This window comes from Dendrobates tinctorius, unplaced genomic scaffold (genome assembly GCF_039654945.1).
Source record: "Dendrobates tinctorius isolate UK_male_01 unplaced genomic scaffold, ASM3965494v1 ptg000295l, whole genome shotgun sequence".
Lineage (NCBI taxonomy): Eukaryota > Metazoa > Chordata > Amphibia > Anura > Dendrobatidae > Dendrobates > Dendrobates tinctorius.
The window spans coordinates 1,444,850-1,467,000 of record NW_027361962.1 but is presented as its reverse complement, the minus strand read 5'-3'; the positions used below and the strand labels follow the sequence as shown (position 1 = coordinate 1,467,000).

Below are 22,151 nucleotides of genomic sequence, written 5' to 3'. Positions count from 1 at the left end.
CACGGTGAGGAACAAATATCCGCTGCCCCTCATCTCTGAGCTCTTTGATCGCTTGAAGGGAGCACATGTGTTTACTAAGCTGGATCTACGAGGGGCCTATAATCTGGTTCGCATACGCTCTGGGGACGAGTGGAAGACTGCGTTCAACATGCGTGACGGGCACTACGAGTATTTGGTTATGCCATTTGGTCTCTGCAACGCACCTGCAGTATTCCAGGAACTTGTTAATGATGTTTTTCGAGATCTCCTCTACTCCTGTGTCGTAGTCTACCTTGACGACATCTTAGTCTTCTCCCCCGATCTGGCCACACATCGCCGAGACGTTCGCCAAGTCCTCCAACGTCTCAGAGAACCACCTTTCTGCCAATTTGGAGAAGTGTCTTTTTGAGCAAACATCATTGCCTTTTCTTGGTTACATCGTCTCGAACTCGGGGTTAGAGATGGACCCTGAGAAAGTCTCGGCAGTTCTCAATTGGCCACGTCCCCTCGGATTAAAGGCAATTCAACGGTTTTTGCCAATTATTATAGGCAACTTCTCTTCTTTGACTAAACCTATCTCGGCTCTCATCCGCAAAGGAGCCCATCCCAATCATTGGCCCTCTGATGCAGAAGCTGCCTTTGAAGCTCTGAAACAAGAGTTCGCGAAGTCTCCTGTACGTACTCCATCACCCGGATATCAGCAGGCCATTCATTCTCGAGGTTGACGCATCCTTGGTGGGAGCAGTTCTTCTGCAAAAATCCTCCTCTGGCCGTGCTCTCACCTGCGGATTCTTCTCTAAGGCCTTCTCCGCTCCCGAACGTAACTATGCCGTTGGAGATAGAGAACTCTTGGCCATAAAAATGGCTCTCGAAGAATGGCGCCATCTTCTCGAGGGTGCCCTGCATCCGTTCATCATTTTTACGGATCACAAAAATTGGGGCCTACCTTTAGTCCGCCCAAAGGCTCAACCCACAGCAGGCCAGATGGTCACTGTTTTTTGAACGCTTTGATTTCGAACTCCACTTCCGACCCGGGGATAAGAACATCAAGGCGGATGCCCTATCTCGGTCCTTCCTGTCTGTGGATGAGGAGGGTCCAGCACATCTCATCGACCCTGCCAAAATCCTTACCGTGGCTCCTCTAAGCCTGGTCACCCCACCATCTGGTAAAACCTTTGTTCGGAGTGGAGATAGACTGAAAGTTCTACATTGGGGCCACTTGTCAAAATTTTCTGGACATTCTGGAGTTAAAAAGACTCTCGCGCTCGTCTCCCGCCATTATTGGTGGCCCTCGCTTCACAGAGAAGTCCAGGATTTCATCGCCTCCTGTCCTTCTTGTGCCCGGAACAAAGTCTCTCGACGTTGTCCTTCGGGACTTCTACATCCGTTACCTGTGCCTGCCAATCCGTGGACTCATATTGCTATGTATTTCATCACCGATTTGCCTCCTTCTTCAAGATGTACGGTTATATTGGTGGTCGTGGATCGATTTTCCAAAATGGCCCACTTCATCGCTCTACCTGGTCTGCCTACCGCTCCTGAGTTGGCGAAGAACTTCCTGCTTCACGTCTTTCGCCTCCATGGTTTCCCTCAGCATATTGTCTCGGATCGAGGAGTCCAGTTTACCTCCCGTTTTTGGCAAGCTCTCTGCGGATTGCTGAAGATAACTTTGGATTTTTCCTCAGCCTACCACCCTCAGTCTAATGGTCAAGTCGAGCGGGTTAACCAGGCACTGACATCCTACCTTCGGCATTTTTCCAATGCTCACCAAGACGACTGGGTCTCTCTTCTTCCTTGGGCTGAGTTCGCCTATAACAACCATCCAAGTGAAGCTTCCTCTAAATCTCCCTTTTTTGTGGTTTTTGGTCAACACCCCGGCATTCCTCTTCCTGTGTCCCCTACCTCGGGTGTACCAGCAGCAGAATCCTTGTCTGTGGACTTCTCTCAGATTTGGAGGGAGACCAAAGTAGCCCTTGAGAGTGCCAGCCTCAGGATGAAAAGGTATGCCGACAAGAAACGGCTTGATGCTCCTCCGTATCGCCCTGGGGATAGGGTTTGGCTATCTTCTCGGTATATCATGTTGCAGATTCCCTCCTATAAGTTAGGTCTACGTTACATTGGTCCCTTTGAGGTCTTGAGTCGCATCAACGACGTGGCCTACAAGTTGAGATTGCCCACCTCACTAAAAATTCCCAATACCTTTCATGTATCTCTCCTCAAACCTTCAGTATTTAACCACTTCCACTCTGTGCCTTCTCAAACTTCCCAACCGTGTACCTCGGATAACATCTTTGAGGACGGGATATATTGGCGATGAAGACAGTTAGGGGAAAAACTCTGGTTTCGGTCCCGAGGAGAGATCATGGGAACCCCAGAATATTGATGCTCCTCGCATCATGAGACGATTTCTCACCAGCGTTAGGAGGGGGCGTAAAGGGGGGGTACTGTCACGGCCCAGTACTCACCTGTCTCGCTGCGCGCACCTCCCGGCGTGCTCCTGCTGCCCGACGCGTCCCCGCGCCCAGACTCCGGCTTCCTCGGCGTCAGGCACCTGCGCACTGCCTTTCTCCTAGCGCACAGCCTCCTGGGTAGGGTGACGCGCTGGCCCCACCCTCAACATGGCGGCGCCCATCGCTACTTATGCTCGGCGTCTGGACAGGTAAGACGCCTGTCTATCGAATGCGGTGACGCTGTCTCTTGGCAGTGATCTCTGTGTCTCAGGCCCCCTTTTCCTTTGCCTCTGCCTGCGCTGTCCTCTGTGTCTCTCTGGCTCCCGTTTCCTGTGCCTCTCTCAGCGCTGTCTCTGATAACTTTCCTCCAGTATTCCAGCCGTTCCTTGCCCTCCTTGGGTCCCTTTACTTTCCCTGTCCTGCACCGTCCGTATACTCGTCCATTCCTCATACCTTCCCTGGTTGTCTGCCTTGCTTCCCGCTTACTGTATTATTTGTGCTTTTTCCTTATTGCAGCCTCCAGCCATTGCCACCCTCTGCGCTCCAGGCCTGCGCCCTGTCCATTCTCCACGGCCTCCGTGTTCCCGTGCTTAACTGTACTAATACGTCTGTGCCTCCTTTCCAGTTATTAGCCCAGTCGCCCCTGTTTCCGGCTGTCGCGGCACTATCCCCTGGGGGTCTGCCCCTAACACTCCCTGTATAGGGGGTGGTCTCACCTGGGCGCTCGCCCTCGGGGGCTCTGGAGCCGTGACCCAGAGGGTCCACTTCCGGGTTGCCCCTATGCTCCTCTCTACAACAGCAACCGTAACAATTATATTTATATTATTCTATGAGGGGGCTATATTATACTATATGAGGGTGGGCTGCATTATATTCTATGGGGGTTACATTATCCTCTGTGGGATGCATTATACTGTATCAAGGACTATGGGGAATACATTATACTATATGAAGAACTATGGGGTGCATTATGCTATGGGAATTGAATTGTATTACATGGATGACTATGGTGGTGCATTATACTATATGGAGCACTATGAGGAGTGTATTATACTATGTGGAGGACTGAGCAGTGAATTACACTATATGGATGACTATGGGGTGTGCATTTTACAATATGGAGGACTGTGGTGCACATTATAATATATGGAGGACTATGGGTTGTGCATTTTACAATATGGAGGACTGTGGGGCACATTATAATATATGTAGGACTATGGGGTGTATTATACTAAACAGTCAAAATGCTGCATATTCGAGTGATTGGATTGTATATGCCGGAACAAAAATCATTGTTCTCAGCAGCACATCGCCGGTGTAAACTGTAGATGTGCTGCTGATAACATGATACTGTGTGGGGACAGATTGATCTAATAGTGATTGTTCTGTCCCCATCATTCTTTCTCAGACAGTGGAAAGAGGCCGGGAAACAAGTGTTGAACGAATTCAATATTGTCGATCACACTCGTTTAGCAGCCTGAACTCAGCGCATGTAACTACAACCGAAATGCTTCTGTGTGATGTGCAATATCTTATCATTTGGGGTCCCATTTTAAACTTTGCCTAGGGCCCCACTTTGCCTAAAACCTGCCCGGCCTGGAATTCCAGAGGATGGAAGATACTCGGGAAAAGTTTTGGAGGTGTCTGGATGAGGAACGAAGTGTGGAGGAGAGAAGGAGGTCTTGAGAGGACCAGAGATAATGTGTTGGAAGATAGCAGATTTGTTTTGGCGATATCAGGAGGTGACAGATTAAGGACAGTTTTGTAGGTCAATGTTTGTAGTTTGAACTGTATACGTTGGGAAATGGGGAACAAAGGAATTTGCAGAGGGGGAAAACAGAAGAATAGCAAGGAGAGAGGTGGATTAGTCTGTTAAAGATGAACTGGAGAGATGCAAGAGTGTTTGCAGGGAAGCCACAAAGGAGGATATTGTAGTAGTCAAAGCCTGAGGAGAATATGGCTGATGGACACTCTGGAAATCTGGACAGCAGAGAGGTGACATCAGGGCCAGAGAGGTAGATGTGAGAGTCATCAGCGTATATATGGTACTGGATGTCATGGAACTTTATGAATTGTCCTAGACCAATGGTATAGTTTAAGAGTATGGGTACCAGGACAGAGCCTTGAGGGACACTGTCAGAGAGAGGGTAGGATGAGGAGGTAGAATGGGGTGCCGATGGTTTAACATAACAACTAGGCGACTACTGAAGATCCCCGCACCTGTCATGACTGTAAGAAAGCCAAACCATAGTCTCATTATTAGGAGACCATCATTTTTGCTATACACAACATGCCTGTAATACATGTGATCAGCTGACAGCCGGTTCATTACCATGAAAGGACAACAAAGTACAGCAAGTATTAAAAAAAGTTTTTTAAAATAATAGACATTTGAATTCCCCCTATTTCCCTCGTTAAAAATAGCAAAAAGAAAAAAAATGACTCTGACATCTCCACATCCGTAAAAGTCTGATCTGTTAAAATCTAAAATTGACTAACCCCTTAATGATGGCCAATACGTCTTTTTACTGACCTGAGATATAAGAGGCTAGCATCCCCATACAGGTGACAATCCAGCACCTGTCGGCTGTACATTATAGCTGACAACTTGCTGCATCGGCCACGATCAGTGTTGGCACTGTCCATATCTGTTTAGCCCCTTAGATGCTGATGTCAATAGTGACTACAACATATAAATGGTTAACACAGTGTGGGGGGGGGGTTTCCTCTTTAACCCGATCGGCACCCTGAGATCATGATTGTGTGGTCCTGATGTTTGCCATGGCTTTTCACGACCAAATAGCGGCCTTAGAGTAGTAAACTGCTCAGAAGTTAGCGACATTGTAAGGACTGGGACTGTGTACCTGTTTTGTCTGCTCTTGCCCATAGGTCTTTTGGATTCTGTCCTTACCCAAAATGGAGTTGCTGGCTTCATGGGGGCCATCTTGTTTCCTGTCTGATACTCCTTGTTTCCTATCTGCTGCATATATAAAAGAACTCTGCACACTATACCTTGCTTGTGTATCTTGTACCTTACTTGCTGCCAAGCTCAAGGACTTGCAACCTGCTTGTTTCTTCCATTCCTTGGGATACCCCACTTGCTTCTGGATTTACGTATCACCGGAAAGACTCTGTTGCTCTGCACCCACCTCCGCTACAGTCTGCCCTCCACTAGGAGCCGGCCCGGGCTCTGGATCCTGCATTGCTGGACTTGTACTCGCACCCTCGATCTGTACTACTAACATCTGCATATTCTTGAGACTTTTTATTGCCTGCTTATCTGTAGAGCCGCAATTTACATTTGAAGTTCATCTCTCTACTACATATATATATCTTGAACTGTGATATACCGTGTTTGTCTTCATTCTGACCCAAGTCATCGGTCTCCATAGAACATTAGCATAATCATATTACAGACATTTAGGTGGGAAAAATATGTCAATTGTGAGTGGTACATTTCAGTTGTCCGATTAGCCCCACCTGAAGGAGCCAATTTAATGAGGTGCAGCTGGAGGGCAGTCTTCAGAGATAATGTGCTGTATTAACCCCAGGTGTCCTCCAATGGATGGAGCAGTAATGCTGCATTATTGCAGATGTGCACAGGCTAGCTGTTGGTTGAGGGACCTCTACCCAGAGAGATGTTGGCCTCGGACTGCTTTTCAGTGGAAGAGAAGGCCGAGACCAACCAATTCCCCTGAGTTTGTCCTTTGACAATCCATAGGATAAGATATTTTTAATCTAGGACCAACCTCTCATGCGATACTCCGTTGTCGGGACAATAAAAATACTTGAAGGTGGAGGTGAGTGGGGCCCTTTAACCTCTCTGTGATCCTGTCCTGTCAGAGGTCCAGGAAGGACAATCTCTTGGTGTGCTGTCCGAAGAGATGTACTAGAAAATAAATTTGTAAACTGCCCTAAAATAATGAAAACTGCTATACTTTTAACCCTTCTGACAAAATTGAAAAATTATGGTGCCATTATAAAACAGAAGGTAAATGTTAATTATTCAATTTTTGGGTAGTATAACTATTTGGTTTATGGGAGTAAACAGAGTTTGAACACTGCAAATTTGTCATGTTTTTTGTATTTTTTTAAATTTAATAAATAAAAGCAAAATATATTGATTTAAATTTATTACTAAAATAGTAATAGTTTGTCAAGAACAAAAAAAACCCTTTCTCAGTTAACTGAGATACACTGAAAAATTCCATTGTTATTACCACCATAAAGATTTGAAAAATTGGGCTTGGTTACTAAAAGGTTAAAATGGCTTCGTCCCAGTGTGACTTCTGATGTCTAACAACATTGTGTTTGTTAGTAAAACATTTCCCACATTCTGAACATGAAAATGACTTTTTTCCTGTGTGAATTCTCTCATGTCTAACCAGTCGTGATTTATTAGTAAAACATTTCCCACATTCTGAGCATGAATACGGCTTCTCTCCTGTGTGCTTTCTCTGATGTACAACAAGAGTTGATTTTTCTGTAAAACATTTTCCACATTCTGAACATGAAAATGGCTTCTCTCCTGTGTGATGTCTCAGATGTGCAAGAAGATTTGTTTTCTGAGAAAAACATTTTCCACATTCTGAACAAGAGAATGGCTTCTCTCCGGTGTGAATTCTCTCATGTACAACAAGATGGTATTTCTTAGCAAAACATTTCCCACATTCTGAACAAGAGAATGGCTTCTCTCCTGTGTGAATTCTCTCATGTACAACAAGATTTGGTTTCTGAGTAAAACATTTCCCACATTCTGAGCACGAAAGTGGCTTCTTTCTTGTGGACGCGCTTTTATTTTCCACACTTTTTTTTACCCTAACAGTCTGTGATGAATTAGGAGATCGTTCTTTGCTAGGAAGGACTGAGGGTATATCTGAGATGTCGCCATGCTCTTCATATGTTTCTTGTTTGAAGCTATCATCTTCTACTTTAATTACTTTAATATACGAAGATATCAGATGTCCTTCGGAGCTGCTATTATACTCATCTGCAGAGAATAAAAGTGAAAGGGTTTTTTAACAAAACCTTAAAAATCATATTCATCTAAATACAAAAATTACAAATTTAAGAGAAATGTTAAAACTTTCATACATTTTCTAAGGTATGTAGTAACGCTTTATCATTAACTGACTAAAGTGTCATTTACATGATGTGAGTAATGCACAAAGAAGCAATTGTACTAATGTTCCTTCCCGATCGGGTGCAAAGATCAAACGTCAAAGAATAAACCATTTGTCAATGATCACATATTTCATTATAATATTATATAGTCTTCGGCAGCGCATCCATTGTGTACATAGAAAGTGTTCTGCAACAATAAAAATGCATGAGAATGGAAACAAACCATTGTTGCTCCATCACAATGAAAGCTAATAAGCCCCAATCTACTTCCTATATCATTATTATTATTACTAGCTAAAGAGCCTGGCGCTGCCAGGGCATAGTAGCTAACTATGGTTAGTTATGATGATTATAGCTAAGTGTACAGCCCTGCCCACTCCGCATAGCCACATTCACTATAATATCCCACATCCCATCAGCCAGAGCCACCGGACTACTACCCCTAATATCCCATATCATCCCGTCAGCCAGAGCCACCGGACTACTACCCCTAATATCCCACATCATCCCGTCAGCCAGAGCCACCGGACTACTAATATCCCACATCATCCCGTCACAGCTGCCGGACTACTACCACTAATATCCCACATCATCCCGTCAGAGCCATTGGACTACTACCCCTAATATCCCACATCATCCAGTCAGCCAGAGCTACCGGACTACTACCCTTAATATCCCCCATTGTCCCGTCAGAGCCACCGGACTACTACCCCTAATATCCCACATCATCCCGTCAGCCAGAGCCACCGGACAACTACCACTAATTTCCCACATCATCCCGTCAGCCAGAGGCACCGGACTACTACCCCTAATATCCCACATCATTCCGTCAGCCAGAGCTACCGGACTACTACCACTAATATCCCACATCATCCCGTCAGAGCCACCGGACTACTCCTAATGTTGCACATCATCCAGTCAGCCTGGGGTCAGAACCAGAGCACTGAGGGATTTACCCTAACTTCCATACTGGAGATCCCTTTAAGAGAGGCCTGGGGTCAATACCAAAGCACAAAGAGGATTTGCCCTCACTTCCATACCAGGGATCCCTTTAAGAGGGGCCTGGGGTCAGAACTAGACCACTGAGTGGAACTGCCCTAACTTCCATACCAATGATCCCTTTAAGAGGCCCTGGGGTCAGAACCAAAGCGCTGAGTGGAACGCTCTTAACTTCCATACCAGGGTTCCCTTTAAGAGAGGCCTGGGGTCCAAAACCAAGGCGCTGGATGGATTTGCCCTGACTTCCATACCAATGATCCCTTTAATAGAGGCCTGGGGTCAGTACCAGAGCATTTGAAGGCAATTGCCCTGACTTCCATACCGGGAATTCCTTTAAGAGAGCCTGGGGTCAGAACCAGAAAGCTGAGTGGAGTTGCCCTAACTTCCCTACCGGGGATCCCTTTAAGAGAGGCCTGGCATCAGAACTAAAGTGCTGGATGGATTTCACCTGACTTCCATACCAATTATCTCTTTAAGAGAGGCCTGGGGTCAGAATCAGAGCGCTGAGGGGGATCTGCCCTAACTTCCATACTGGAGATCCCTTTTACCCCTTCACCCCCAAGGGTGGTTTGCACGTTCATGACCGGGCCAATTTTTACAATTCTGACCACTGTACCTTTATGAGGTCATAACTCTGGAACGCTTCCATGGATCCCGGTGATTCTGACATTGTTTTCTCGTGACATATTGTACTGCATGTTAGTGGTAAAATTTCATTCAAATAACTTGCGTTTATTTGTGAAAAAAAACGGAAATTTGGCAAAAATTTTGAAAATTTCGCAATTTTCCAACTTTGAATTTTTATGCCCTTAAATCACAGAGATACGGCACACAAAAAACTTGATAACTAACATTTCCCACGTTTACTTTACATCAGCACAATTTTGGAAACAAAATTTTTTTTTGTTAGGAAGTTATAAGGGTTAAAAGTTGACCAGCGATTTCTCATTTTTACAACACCATTTTATTTTTAGGACCACATCACATTTGAAGCCACTTTGAGGGGTCTATATGATAGAAAATACCCAAAAGTGACACCATTCTAAAAACTGCACCCCTTAAAGTGCTCAAAACCACATTCAAGAAGTTTATTAACCCATTAGGTGCGTCACAGGAATTTTTTTGAATATTTAAAAAGAAATGAACATCTAACTTTTTTTCACAAAAAAAATACTTCAGGTTCAATTTTTTTTATTTTACCAAGGGTAACAGGAGAAATTGGACTGCAAAAGTTATTGTGCAATTTGTCCTGAGTATGCTGATACCTGATCTGTGGGGGGAACGACTGTTTCGGCGCATGGCAGAGCTCAGAATGGAAGGAGCGCCGTTTGACTTTTTCAATGCAAAATTGGCTGGAATTCATGTTTGGAGAGTCCCTGATGTACCTAAACAGTGGAAACCCCCCACAAATGACACTATTTTGGAAACTAGACCCCCTAAGGAACTTATCTAGATGTGTGGTGAGAACTTTGAACCCCCAAGGGCTTCACAGAAGTTTATAACATAAAGCCGTACAATTAAAAAATCATATTTTTTCCACAAAAATGATCTTTTCACCCTCAATTCTTATTTTTCCAAGGGTAACAGCACCCTAAAAGTTATTGTGCAATTTGTCCTGAGTACGCTGATACCCCACATGTTGGGGTAAACCACTATTTGGGCGCATGGCAGAGCTCGGAAGGGAAGCAGCGCCATTTGACGTTTTTGGCTGGAATTGAGATCGGACACCATGTCGCGATTGGAAAACCCCTGATGTACCTAAACAGTGGAAGCCCCCCACAAATGACACCATTTTGGAAACTAGACCCCCCAAGGAACTTATCTAGATGTGTGGTGAGCACTTTGAACCCCCCAGTGCTTCACAGAAGTTTATAACGCCCGGGCGTGAAAATAAAAAATTCGTATTTTTTCCACAAACATGATCTTTTAGTCACCATTTTTTTTATTTTCCCAAGGGTAACAGGAGAAATTGGACCCCAAAAGTTGTTGTCCAATTTTTACTGAGTATGCTGATACCCCATACGTGGGAGAAAACTACTGTATGGACACACGTCAGGGCTCGGAAGGGAAGTAGTGACGTTTTGGAATGCAGACTTTGATGGAATGGTCTGCGGGTGTCATGTTGCATTTGGAGAGCCCCTAATGTACCTAAACAGTGGAAACACCCACAAGTGACCCCATTTTGGAAACAAGAACCCCTAAGGAACTTATCTAGATGTGTGGTGAGCACTTTGAACCCCCAAGGGCTTCACAGAAGTTTATAATGCCCGCGCATGAAAATAAAAAAATCGTATTTTTTCCCACAAACATGATCAATTAGTCCCCAATTTTTTCATTTTCCCAAGGGTAACAGGAGAAATTGGACCCCAAAAGTTGTTGTCCAATTTGTCATGAGTACGCTGACACCCCATATGTGGGAGAAAACTACTGTATGGACACACGTCGGGGCTCGGAAGGGAAGCAGTGACGTTTTAGAATGCAGACTTTGAGGGAATGGTCTGCGGGTGTCATGTGCGTTTGGAGAGCCCCTGATGTACCTAAACTATTGAAACTCCCCACAAGTGACCCCATTTTGGACACTAGACCCCCCACGGAACTTATCTAGATGTGTGGTGAGCACTTTGAACCCCCAAGTGCTTCACAGAAGTTTATAACACTCGGACGTGAAAATAAAAAAATCATTTTTTTCCACAAAAATGATATTTTTGCCCCCAATTTTTCTAAGGGTAACAGGAGAAATTGGACCCCAAAAATTGTTTTGCCATTTGTCCTGAGTAGGCTGATACCCTACATGTGGGGGTAAAACACTGTTTGGGCGCATGGCAGAGCTTGGAAGGGAAGGAGCACCATTTGACTTTTTCAACTCAGAATTGGCTGGAATTGAGATCAGACGCAATGTTGCATTTGGAGAGCCCCTGATGTGCCCAAACAGTGGAAACCCCCAATTCTAACTCCAACCCGAACCCCAACACACCCCTAACCCTAATCTCAGCCCTAACCCTAACCCTAATGGAAAAATGGAAATAAATACTTTTTTTTATTTTATTATTTTTCCCTAACTAAGGGGGTGATAACGGGAGGTTTGATTTACTATTTATGGCGGTTTTTATGTTTGGCAGCTGTCGCACGCTAAAAGACGCTTTTTATTGTAAAAATAGTTTTTGCATCACCACATATTGAGAGCTATAATTTTTCCGTATTTTGACCCACCGAGTCATGTGAGGTCTTATTTTTTGCGGGACGAGTTGACGTTTTTATCGGTACCATTTTCGGGCACGTGACTTTTTTTTATCGCTTTTTATTCCGATTTTTGGGACGCAGAATGAACAAAAACCAGCGTTTCATGAATTTCTTTTGGGGGAGTGCGTTTACACCGTTCCGCGTGCGGTAAAATTGATAAAGCGGTTTTATTCTTCGGGTCAGTACGGTTAGGCTGAGTTCACACGTGGCTTTTTTTTTCGCGTTTCCGCGGCGGTTTTAACCGCGCAATTTTGCCGCGAAAAATAAGCATCCCATGCATTCCTATGGGATTACGCAATGCTGTGCTAATGCTGCGGTTTTTACCGCGGCGGAATCGCTTCGCGGTAAAAACCGCAGCATGCTCATTAATTTGCGGAATCGCGGCGATCCCGCACCCATAGGAATGCATTGTTCCGCTTATTTCCCGCATGTGGCTGTGCCCACCATGCGGAAAGTAAGCAGAACATTTGCGGATGGTACCCACGGTCCGGAGGAGAGGAGACTGTCCTCCGGGCTGTGGGTACCATATGCCTGTAAAAAATAGAATTTAAAATAAAAAATATTGTTATTCTCACCCTCTGACGTCCCGCGCAGCCTTCCCGCCTCTCTCCACGCTCCCGTTCCCAGTAGTCCTTTGCGAAAATGCTCGCGATGACGTCCCTTCTCGCGGTCATTCGCGCGACATCATCGCGAATTACCGCGAGACGTCGCGATCCCGCGAGAACTGACGTCATCGCGGGCATTTTCGCAAAGGATTACTGGGAACGGATGCGCGGGACGTCGGAGGGTGAGAATAACACCGTTTTTTGTTTTTTTTTTACATTTTATCTTTTACTACTGAGGCCGCATAGGCGGCCTCAGTAGTAAAAAGTTGGTCACACTCGTCAAACACTATGTTTGACGAGTGTGACCAACGTGTCAATCAGTTCTCCAAGCGATGCTACAGATTGCTTGGAAAACGCTAGCATTTTGCAAGCTAATTACGCTTGAAAAATTCTAGTTTTTCCGCGGGAAAATCGCGGGAATTTAAAATGCGATTTTCCCGCGGACTGGAATTCCGGAATTCTCGCGGTAATTTCCGCGAGAGTTCCGGTACGTGTGCACTTAGCCTTACAGCGATACCTCATTTTGGTCGTTTTTTTATGTTTTGTCGGTTTTATGCAATGAAAACTATTTTATATAAAAAATTATTTTTGCATCGCTTTATTCTGCGAGCTATAACTTTTTATTTTTTCGCTGATGATGCTGTGTGGCAGCTCGTTTTTTGCGGGACAAGATGACGTTTTCAGCGGTACCATGGATATTTATATGCGTCTTTTTGATTGCGCGTTATTACACTTTGTTTGGCGGTATGATAATAAATCATTATTTTTTGCTTCGTTTTTTATTTATATTTTTTAAGGGGTTCGCTAAAGGGCTTAACTAATGGGACAGTTTTATAGGGTGGGTCGTTACGGACGCGGCGATACCTAATATGTGTACTTTTATTTTTTTTTTTTTCTTTTCAAAAAATGAATTTATTGGGGAAGATTTTTTTTTTTTTTTACTAATTTATTTGGCGATTTTTTTAAAATTATTTTTACACTTTTTTTTTTACTTTATTACATAGTCCCAGGTGGGACATCACTGTCCTGTGACAGATCGCTGATCTGTCACATCACAGATCACTGTGACAGATCAGCGATCTGTCACAGGCAGTGCAGAAGGCTTCCTCATGCCTGCGCTTTGCAGGCACTGAGGAAGCCAGCTTCCTGCAGGCCCCCGAAGGCCCCCGTCGCCATCTTGGATTCGGGGGCCTGCAGGAAAGGAGCCCCCCGCAGCAGCGGTGCACATTGCGCTGCCGTGGGGGGCTCAGGGAAGCACGGAGGGAGCACCCTCCCTGCCGATGCTTCCCTTTAACTCCCGGTACACCGCGATCATGTTTGATCGCGGTGTGCAAGGGGTTAACGTGTCGGGGGCGGTCCGTGACCGCCCCTGACACATTGTGCCGGGTGTCAGCTGTGATAATCAGCTGACACCCGGCCGCGATCAGCGGCGCTCACCACGTGGGCGCCGCTGATCGCTGAGACGTACTATCCCGTCCATGGGCATAGGGGCCCAGGTCCCATGGACGGGATAGTACGTCGGATGGCAGGAAGGGGTTAAGAGAGGCCTGGGGTCAGTACCAAAGCGGAGAGTGGATTTGCCCTCACTTCCATACCGGGGATCCCTTTAAGCGAGGCCTGGGGTCAGAACCAGAGTGGTTAGTGGCATTGCCCTAACTTCCATACCATTGATCCCTTTAAGAGGCCCTGGGGTCAGAACCAAAGCGCTGAGTGGAACGGTCCTAACTTCTATACCGGGGATCCCTTTAAGAGAGGCCTGGGGACAAAACCAAAGCGCTGGATGGATTTGCCCTGACTTCCATACTGGAGATCCCTTTAAGAGGGAAGATGTGCCTATGGGATGGAGGATGTTTGCTGGGTATATGGGCAGGGAGGGGGGATTCATTTCTGTCATGTGCTCTCTGCTCCTTTCTGGGGGGCAGACAATGGCTGGAGCTTATGTTCCCGGGGATGCTAGATTTTCTTCCACCATCTCAATGTCTGCTGAGGTGTTGTCGAGGAGTGAGAAAACTGTTGCTCATAGCAACCAATCACAGCTCAGCTTAAACAGCTCTGGTGAAATGAAAGATGCTTTGTGATTGGTTGGTGATACACACACACATTCAATTTTATATATATAGATAATAGCGCCATTTATTCCATGGTGCTTTACATGTGAAAAGGGGTATACATAATAAAAAAACAAGTACAATAAACTTACAAGCCATGACTGGTACAGGAGGAGAGAGGACCCTGCCCGCGATCGCTCACAACCTGCAAGGGAATCCGTTATATTCTCCTTGCAACCACTCTCCGTCTTCTGGGAAAGTAGACGGTTGTAACCATCATCTCTCTCTGATCAGTGACTGTTACAGCTCCCTGGACTGCATCAAAGTGGCTACAGAGAAAATATTACTTCATTTTCTCCCAGTAGCGGCTCTTCCAATAAAAAATCTGAACATGATTTAAATACTATTTACCTGCAGATTACCACTATATCTTTACAAAGGCAGATAATGGCCTGTAACAAGCACTGATGGATCATGTGGGAGCATTTTCTTTTCTGTCTCCATAAAGAACAGATGAACTCCTGGTCGAACTTTCAACTCTACAGAGGATTCAAGAGAGACATCGGACAATAGACTCAGGTATAATTGTGTGTCTATACTAACATCACTAATTACATGTCTGAGGCCTGGACTGTTCTTGAATAATTAAAAATATACTATATACTTCGGTGTGTGATGTGAAACTTTTGTCTATTGCTCAGTGACTACCTCAAGTCGATCACTAGCACCTCAACTTCCATGTGACAGAGCCCAGGACACGCTCATCCTGTACCACTCATCTCAGGGGAAATGCTCAGGAGTCAGTGCTGTCAGGTGCAGTACATCTCACATGCTCCATGACAGCTACATGCACAGCGAAGAGTGGAGGAGCCGTATGGTTGTGCATTAGGAAGTTATGGCAATGGCACAAATATAAGGCTGGATAAGACCAGATATTATTCTGCTTTCTCTTAAGGCCCTTTTACATTTAGCGATGCACCAGCGATCCAACCAGCGATCCGACCCGGTCAGGATCGCTGGTGCATCGCTAAATGATCGCTAGTGAGCTTTCATACAGAAAGATCTCACAGCGATGCAGCAGCGACGCAGCGGACGATACTTACCATTCACACACAGCGATCCTGCGTCCTCCCGCCCGCGTCCAGCGTCGCTCGTCGTCACAGCAGGAAGTCTCAGCAGGAAGCGCCCGACGAGAAATGGAGCCGGACATTCTCGCGCGATGAGCAGCGGGGGAGCCGGTCGCTGGTAAGTATCACACATAGCGATATCGCTAGTAATATCGCTATAACGTCACAAAACCAGTGACGTTTTAGCGATATTGCTAGCGATATTGCTTAGTGTAAAACCCCCTTTACAGTCAGGAGTAGATTGTATCTATAAGGCAATTATCTTAAAAATAGCATGTTTGAAGCTGTGCCCAGCTCATTATATCAATTAGGTCCAGTGAATGAGGAGAATGTGACTCTTCTCTTACTTCGTGGTGACTCCTCATCAGGACGGTTACCTGTAAGATCTTCTTCTTTGCACCGCCACTCCTCTCCACGCACATCACTTTCTCCTTTCTCCATTATGGTTTGTGCATTATTCATCAGATTTTTCCTTGGATTTCAAAACTGTGAAAATAATAATATATAATAAAGACACAGACAGAAGGAAAACTCATGTGGAATCAGACCTGGGAAAAGTGCGGCCCACAGGCCACATCCACCCCTCTGGCTGTCTCGGTCCCGCCCGCGGACCGAGACAGACATAGGGCTGGAAACCAGAGGTCCACGGGCCACACGATGCCCGCCTGTTCGCTGTCTCCATCTGCGCTGAGCGATGACTTCTTTGGTGGAGGAGGGACCCCCGCACATTTCCTCCACCAATCAGCGTGTGAAACAGCTGACGCGATGACGTCAATTCATTGCATCAGCTGTGTACTGCGGAGTGTCAGCGCAACTGAGGCAAGGAGAGAAGCAGAGCACCAGGGAACGGGACCGAGGTGAGTATGTGATGTTCATTTTTTTGCTTGATGTGTATGGGATGTTTGGGTGCGCATGGGGGTGTGACATGGTGCTGCACATGGGGGGGTGACATGGTGCTGCACATGGAAGCGATCCCAGTGAAGGGGATTATACAGTATATCACCAGTCCAGGCTGAGGAGGATAATATATATATGTGTATGAGCCATACCCACTCCACATAGCAACCAATCACTAAGCATCTTTCATTTCACCAGAGCTGTTTAAAAGAAGCTGAGCTGCTATTATTTGCTATGAGCAACAGTTTTCCTTGTAGACAGTTGTGGAAACTGAGGTCTATTATTCTTATAATTTCTATGGTGTTATCCTCCTTCTGTAAAGCTGGAAATAACACAATTTATTACCGTGCCAACACAGACCACCCTCTGACACAGACTGCAGGGGGAGCCCAGTATCACACAGGATAGTATTAGATACACAGCCCAGTATCACACAGGATAGGATTAGATACACAGTTCAGCAGACTGTATCACACAGGATAGGATTAGATACACAGCTCAGCAGACTGTATCACACAGGATAGGATTACATACACAGCTCAGCAGACTGTATCACACAGGATAGGATTATATACACAGCTCAGCAGATCTAATCCTATCCTGTGTGATACTGTCTGCTGAGCCGTGTTTCTAATCCTATCCTGTGTGATACAGTCTGCTGTGCTATGTATACAATCCTATCCTGTGTGATACAGTCTGCTGTGCTATGTATACAATCCTATCCTGTGTGATACAGTCTTCTGATCCGTGTATCTAATCCTATCCTGTTAAGGTACTGTCACACTTAGCGATGCACCAGCACCTGGTGCATCGCTAAGTGGTCGCTAGTGAGCTGCCACACAGGCAGATCTCAACAGCGACATAGCAGCGGTCCGGGGTCGTTACTTACCTGTCAGACGCGGCGATCCTGACGTCCTCCCGCCCGCGTCCACGTGTCGCTCGTCGGCGCCACAGGAAGCCCAGCAGGAAGCTGACGACGAGAAACGGTCCAGGACGTTCTCGCGCGATCAGCGATAACCAGCGGGGGAGCCGGTCGGAGGTAAGTATCAGACATGGCGATATCGCTATAACGTCACAAAACCAGTGATGTTATAGCGATATTGCTAGCGATATCGCTTAGTGTGACAGGCCCTTTACTGACTGCTGAGCTGTGTATCTAGTACTATCCTGTGTGATACAGTCTGCTGAGCTGTTTATCTAATACTATCCTGTGTGATACTGGGCTCCCCCTGCAGTCTGTGTCAGAGGGTGGTCTGTGTCGGCATGGTAATATATTGTATTATTTCCAGCTTTACACAAGGACGATAACACCATAGAAATGATAAGAATAATAGGTCTCAGTTACCACAACTGTCTACAAGGAAAACTGTTGCTCATGGCAACCAATCACAGCTCAGCTTCTTTTAAACAGCTCTGGTGAAATGAAAGATGCTTAGTGATTGGTTGCTATGTGGAGTGAGCGTGGCTGATACACACTAATATATATATATATATATATATATATATATATATATATATATATATATATATATATATATATATATATATATATATATATATACACACACACACACACATACATACATACAAGATTTTCCAGATTCAATATCTCAGAGCCTTGCTGTAACCTGTGTTGCTTGAGTTAAGGCCCCGTCACACATAGCGATCTCGCTAGCGAGATCGCTGCTGAGTCACAATTTTTGTGACACAACAGCGATCTCACCAGCGAGATCGCTGTGTGTGACAGCGATCAGCCCCCCTGCCGGTATCACTGATCGCTGCAGGAAAGGCCAGGACTATTTTTTGGTCGCTGCTCTCCCGCTGGCCACCACGCATCGCTGCGTGTGACAGGCGGGAGACCAGCGATCTGCTGGTAACTAATTTACACATCGGGTATCCAAGGGACATGCGTCCCTTAGATACCCGATGTGTACGTTAGTTACCAGCTTCCTGCATCAGCGCGCTGGTTACTAACGTGCACAGTGACGCCGGGCGTCGCTGTGCTGATTGCTGGTGAAGCTGTCTGTTTGACAGCTCACCAGCGATCACATAGCGATTCACCAGCAATCCTGACACATTGATATCGTTTGTCAAGATCGCTGGTGAGTCACTATGTGTGACTCCAGCCTTAAGAGACCGTTACACACTGCGATATCGCTAGCAATATCGCTGTAAAGTCACCGATTTTGTGACGTAGCAGCGATATTGAGAGCGATATCGCTACATGTGATACTTACCTCCGACCCGCTCCCCCGCTGGTTATCGCTGGTCGCACGAGAAGGTCCTGGACAGTTTCTCGTCGTCAGCTTCCTGTTGGGCTTCCTGCTGTGACGACGAGCGACGCGTGGACGCGGGCAGGAGGACGTCATGATCGCAGCGTCTGACAGGTAAGTAGCGACCCCCGACCCCAGCGATGTCGCTGGTGAGATCTGCCTGTGTGGCAGCTCACTAGCGACCACTTAGCAATGCACCAGCGATCCATATCGTTGTCGGGATCGCTGGTGCATCGCTATGTGTAACGGTACCCTAAAGGCCCCGTCACACTAAGCGACTCACCAGCGATCCCGACACCGATATGAAGGTGTCAGGATCGCTGGTAAGTCGCTATGTGATCGCTAGTGAGCTGTCACACAGACAGCTTCACCAGCGATCAGCACAGCGATGCCGAGCGCCCGGCCTCGCTGGTCATCGCTGTAGAAAATAGTATCAAAATAAAAAAATATATAGATTCTCACCTTCCGACGTCCCGTTTAGCCATCCTGCCTCTCTCCACGCTCCGGTCCCAGTGATCCTTTGCACGAATGACCGCGAGATGTCACGGTCTCGCGGGATAACAAAGTCTCGCGGTCATTCATGCAAAGGATCACTGGGACCGGAGCGTGGAGAGAGGCAGGATGGCTGAACGGGACATCGGAAGGTGAGAATAACTATTTTTAATTTTTTTTTTTTTTTTTTTTTTTTTTACACCTGATCGCTGGTCTCCCGCTGTCACACACAGCGATGCTTGCTGGCCAGCGGGAGACCAGCGACCAAAGAAATGTCCAGAGGTTTCTTCCAGCGATCAGCGATACCGGCAGGGGGGCCGCTCGCTGATCGCTGTCACACACAGCAATCTCGCTGGTCAGATCGCTGTTACGTCACAAAAGTTGTGACTCAGCAGCGATCTCGCTACCGAGATTGCTTAGTGAGACGGGGCCTTTAGACAAAAGAATCCAGTTTGACTGGTCTCCTGTGATAATTGCGGAGGACACAGTGTCTATGCCTCTCGCTCCCCGCTGGAGTGAACTTCAAAGGGCTTGTTTCTTTTGTTAATTAAAGGAAAACAATGATCTGCTGTGTGCAAGGAAGTGCCTTCACAGGATAATGAGGTCCCATTGACTGAGGTGCATTTCATTCCCCTTTATGGCCTGGGGTAATGCAAGGGTGGGGGCTGAGTTTGGAGCAAGTGTTTTGGGCCAATCCTTATCTGATGGATAAGTCCATCAGATAGGAAAATGATATCAAGCAGATATCATTTTCCAATATCTCACAGGCCCCCACAGTAGTTCCCAAACTGTATAATAGCCACGCAGTATAAAGGCCCCCATATTGGATGGCACACTGAATAATCACCCTCGCATTTTGACAGCCTCCCACAGTAGCTCCTACAATAGCTGCCATGCTGTATAATGGACCCCACAGTAGCCCCTACAAAGTATGAGTGACCCTTCACCCCACAGTCACACCACAGGTTTTACCATATTTTTCGGATTATAAGACGCACCCCAAATTTTGAGGAAAAAATAGGATTTTTTTTTAAAAAAATTAACCCCAAGGGTGGTTTGCGAGTTGACCGGGCCAATTTTTACAATTCTGACCACTGTCCCTTTATGAAGTCATAACTCTGGAACGCTTCCATGGATCCTGCTGATTCTGACCCTGTTTTCTCGTGACATATTGTACTTCATGTTAGTGGTAAAATGTCATTAATATAACTTGCGTTTATTTGTGGAAAAAAAAATGGAAATTTGGCAAAAATTTGGAAAATTTCACAATTTCCCAACTTTGAATTTTTATGCTCTTAAATCACAGAGATATGGCACACAAAAAACTTAATAAGTAACATTTCCCACATGTTTACTTTACATCAGCACAATTTTGGAACCAAAATTTTTTTTTGTTAGGAAATTAAAAGTTGACCAGCGATTTCTCATTTTTACAACACCACCATTTTATTTTTACGGAAAACATCACATTTGAAGTCACTTTGAGGGGTCTATATGATAGAAAATACCCAAAAGTGACACCATTCTAATAACGGCACCCCTCAAGGTGCTCAAAACCACATTCAAGAAGATTAACCCTTCAGGTGCTTCACAGGAATTTTTTGAATGTTGTAAAGAAAAATGAACATTTAACTTTTTTTTTCACAAAAAAATTAATTCAGGTCCAATTTTTTTATTTTACCAAGGGTAACAGGAGAAATTGGACTGCAAAAGTTATTGTGCAATTTGTCCTGAGTACGCTGATACCTGAACCACTGTTTAAGTGCATGGCAGAGCTCGAAAGGGAAGGAGCGCCGTTTGACTTTTTCAACGTAGAATTGGCTGGAATTGAGATCAGACGCCATGTTGCGTTTGGAGAGCCCCTGATGTTCCCAAACAGTGGAAACCCCCAATTCTAAATCAAATCCTAACCCCAACACACCCCTAACCCTAGCACTAACACTAATGGGAAAGTGGAAATTAATACATTTTTTTTATTTTATTATTTTTCCCTAACTAAGGCTAGTTTCACACTTGCTTTTTTTTGCAGCGCGTTTTTCCCGCAAAAAAACGCATTGAAAAAACGCATACATAAGCATACAACTGCTGCGTTTTTTTCAAGCATTTTTATGAGCATGCATGAAAAAAACGCAGCGTTTTTATGCGTTTGTATGCGTTTTTAGCGCGTTTTTACCGCGTTTGCGTTTTTTTCCAACATTTTTAGGTGGCCCCTCACACTACCCAAACCATGACTTTACTAACCCTAACCCTGACCCTAACCCTAACCCTTAACAAAACCATACTTAACCCTAACCCTGACCCTAATCCTTAACAAAACCATACTTAACCCTAATCCTGACCCTAACCCTGACCCTAACCCTAACCCTGACCCTAACCCTGACCCTAACCCTTAACAAAACCATACTTAACCCTAATCCTGACCCTAACCCTGACCCTAATCCTTAAGAAAACCATACTTAACCCTAATCCTGACCCTAACCCTGACCCTAACCAAAACCATACTTAACCCTAATCCTGACCCTAATCCTTAACAAAACCATACTTAACCCTAATCCTGAACCTAACCCTAACCCTAACCCTGACCCTAACCCTAACCCTGACCCTTAACAAAACCATACTTAACCCTAATCCTGACCCTAACCATGACCCTAATCCTTAACAAAACCATACTTAACCCTAACCCTGACCCAAACCCCAACCCTAACCCTGACCATAACCCTAACCCTAAACCCCCTTAACTAACCCTAACTCTAACCCAAACCCCTAAATTCCATGGTTTAAAAAAAAAACGCATATGCAAAAAAACGCATACATGAGCATGCCAGTGCGCACATATGCGCATCCATAGGCTATAATGGCCATTTTTAGCGCAAAACGTGCGCATATGTGCGCATGCGCTTTTTTGCAGGGCCAAAAA

At 45.6% G+C, this 22,151-nt stretch overlaps 1 protein-coding gene across 1 annotated transcript in view; it reads right to left on the bottom strand.

Moving 5' to 3' along the window:
* Positions 1-22,151, bottom strand: part of LOC141073039 (uncharacterized) — a 79,329-nt gene that overhangs the window by 46,410 nt on the left and 10,768 nt on the right. The window contains exons 2-3 of the mRNA XM_073560353.1: positions 15,950-16,058; positions 6,838-7,419 (exon numbers count right to left, since the gene is read on the bottom strand). Of these exons, the coding sequence (XP_073416454.1) occupies positions 6,838-7,419; positions 15,950-16,034 (667 nt within the window). The 5' untranslated portion in view covers positions 16,035-16,058. The remainder of the gene's footprint in view (positions 1-6,837; positions 7,420-15,949; positions 16,059-22,151) is intronic.